We start from the raw sequence: 1,897 nt of genomic DNA on the forward strand, positions 1-1,897 counted from the left end.
AATAGGGGTGAGCAGAAATGGAACCCTAGAAGTGACCTTAATTCCCATTCTGAGGTCCAGTTTGGTAATGAGTTCCCACTGTGGCATTTACCAAACAAATGGTTCTGTCCCTTCTAGGTCCTGTTTTCAACAAGGATGGTGTAAGGGTGGGTAGAGACTGCATAGGGACTCTGGGTCCGACTGTAGCGTAGCCATGAACATAAGTCATCCCTGGGAAGGTTTCTGAGGTATAAAACTGTCTCCTGGCTAAAGAGAGGTTATCTAGTTGGTGAGGAGAACCAGGAGTGAGCAAGGAGGGAGGGAATGAGAGTTGCCATCCTAGGCTTCCATAACCTAGTGTGCTGGGGCTGGAATGTGGCAGGGGAGGGTTGGGTTATGGATGGCTTGGTCTGGAATTCTATCCTGGGGCAGGAGAGAAGAGATTTGTTTCTGTTGTTAGTGTATATCTGTTTTTCTGTCAGTCTTTTGGTAAATTAGCCTGTATGACTCTGTGTTGTCCTGCCAATCCCTGTCCCATCTAAAAATGTCTTTGTTTCTGAGTGTACCTAATTGTATGTCTGTCTCTTAGCATCTCTGTGTATCTGTATCAGAGTATCTGTCTCATCTTTCTAGTCTCTCTCAGGCCAATGTTTTGGCTTGGTGTATCTGTATTACTCTCTCTCTCATCCAGTGTCTGCCTCTGTATTTGTTTCAGCGTATCCTCTCTTTCTCTGAAAAGAGTCTATGTGTCTATATTTGTCCCTTTGTGTGTATATAAGTGTGTGTCTATCTCTATAGGTGTATGTGCCCCCAAGGGCCAGCCTTGGCTTGATGGTCTTGGCCAGGTAGTAAGAGGTCTCTGGGTGGGTGGAGGGCTCCTCAGAAAAGGTGTCCAGCAGGCTCAGACAAGTGCTACTTGCACTTGTGGATGTAGTACCCAGTGACATAGCCAGTGATGAAGATGACCCAGAACAGAAAGATTCCTTCTATCACCTTCATAGCGATGCCCAGCTTCCCGGTGCATAGTTTATTGTAGACCCGCTCACAGTCCGAGCTCTCTGTGGTCGACACATTCATGCTGACCTGATCCTGACTGTTGTTCCATCGGCTGTATTGGACGGCTCTCTCCTGGGGTTCCATCTTTCCAGTGTGGGAGTGAGTGAGAAAGGGTCGGCCTTAGAGGGGAGCCCAGATCAAGGGCTGTGATTCTCCTGCTAGATGAAGACACCAAGAGTCTTCTCGGTCTTAGGAGACGGTGTTGGGTGCGGAAGGGCTGCGTGCTCTCTGTCTGTCTGTCTGTCTGTCTGTCTGTTTCAGTCTCTATCACCTGAGACTCTCTCCCTCTCCCCCCGCGCCCCCTGGCTGCCACCCAAGAGATGGAGGAAGATTCCTCTGGGGCATCTCTGGCCTTGGGCAGAAGTGGCTTGGGAGTCCACCAGCTCAGCTCCGCTCTGCTCGCTGGACTGCTCTGCGTAGGGTGGCAGCCTAGGATTAAAGGCTATGTATACATCTTAACTTCTGCCATCCCCTTGTCCTTTAGTCTTCAATTTTTCCCCAACATCAGGGTCTTTTCTAATGAACCGTGGCTTCTCATTATGTGGCTAATGTATTTAAGCTTCAAATTCAATATTTACCCTTCTGGTGAATAGTATGAATTAATTTCTTTAAATATTGACTGATTTTTGATCTCCTTGCTCTCAAAAGTCTTCACCAACGCCATGATTCAAAAATATCAATTCCATAGTGCCCAAATTTCCTTATAGGCCAACTTTCACAGGCAGAAATTGCAACTGGAAGAAAATTAGTTTGACTTATAAGGGCATTTGTTGGCAAGATGATGCCTCTGTTTTTTAGTAGGCTACCCTGATTTGTCATAGCTTTTCTTCCAAGGAGCAAATGACTTAATTTCATGTCTGCA

The 1,897-nt window shown here is 46.8% G+C and overlaps 1 protein-coding gene across 1 annotated transcript; it reads right to left on the minus strand.

Annotated features, from left to right (window-relative positions):
- Positions 1–891: 891 nt before the first annotated feature.
- Positions 892–1,119, minus strand: LOC100617881 (small integral membrane protein 1-like). The gene has a single exon (XM_016429701.2). The coding sequence runs from the start codon at positions 1,117–1,119 to the stop codon at positions 892–894; it is 228 nt and encodes a 75-aa protein (XP_016285187.1).
- Positions 1,120–1,897: the final 778 nt, after the last annotated feature.

This window comes from Monodelphis domestica, chromosome 2, assembly GCF_027887165.1.
Source record: "Monodelphis domestica isolate mMonDom1 chromosome 2, mMonDom1.pri, whole genome shotgun sequence".
Lineage (NCBI taxonomy): Eukaryota > Metazoa > Chordata > Mammalia > Didelphimorphia > Didelphidae > Monodelphis > Monodelphis domestica.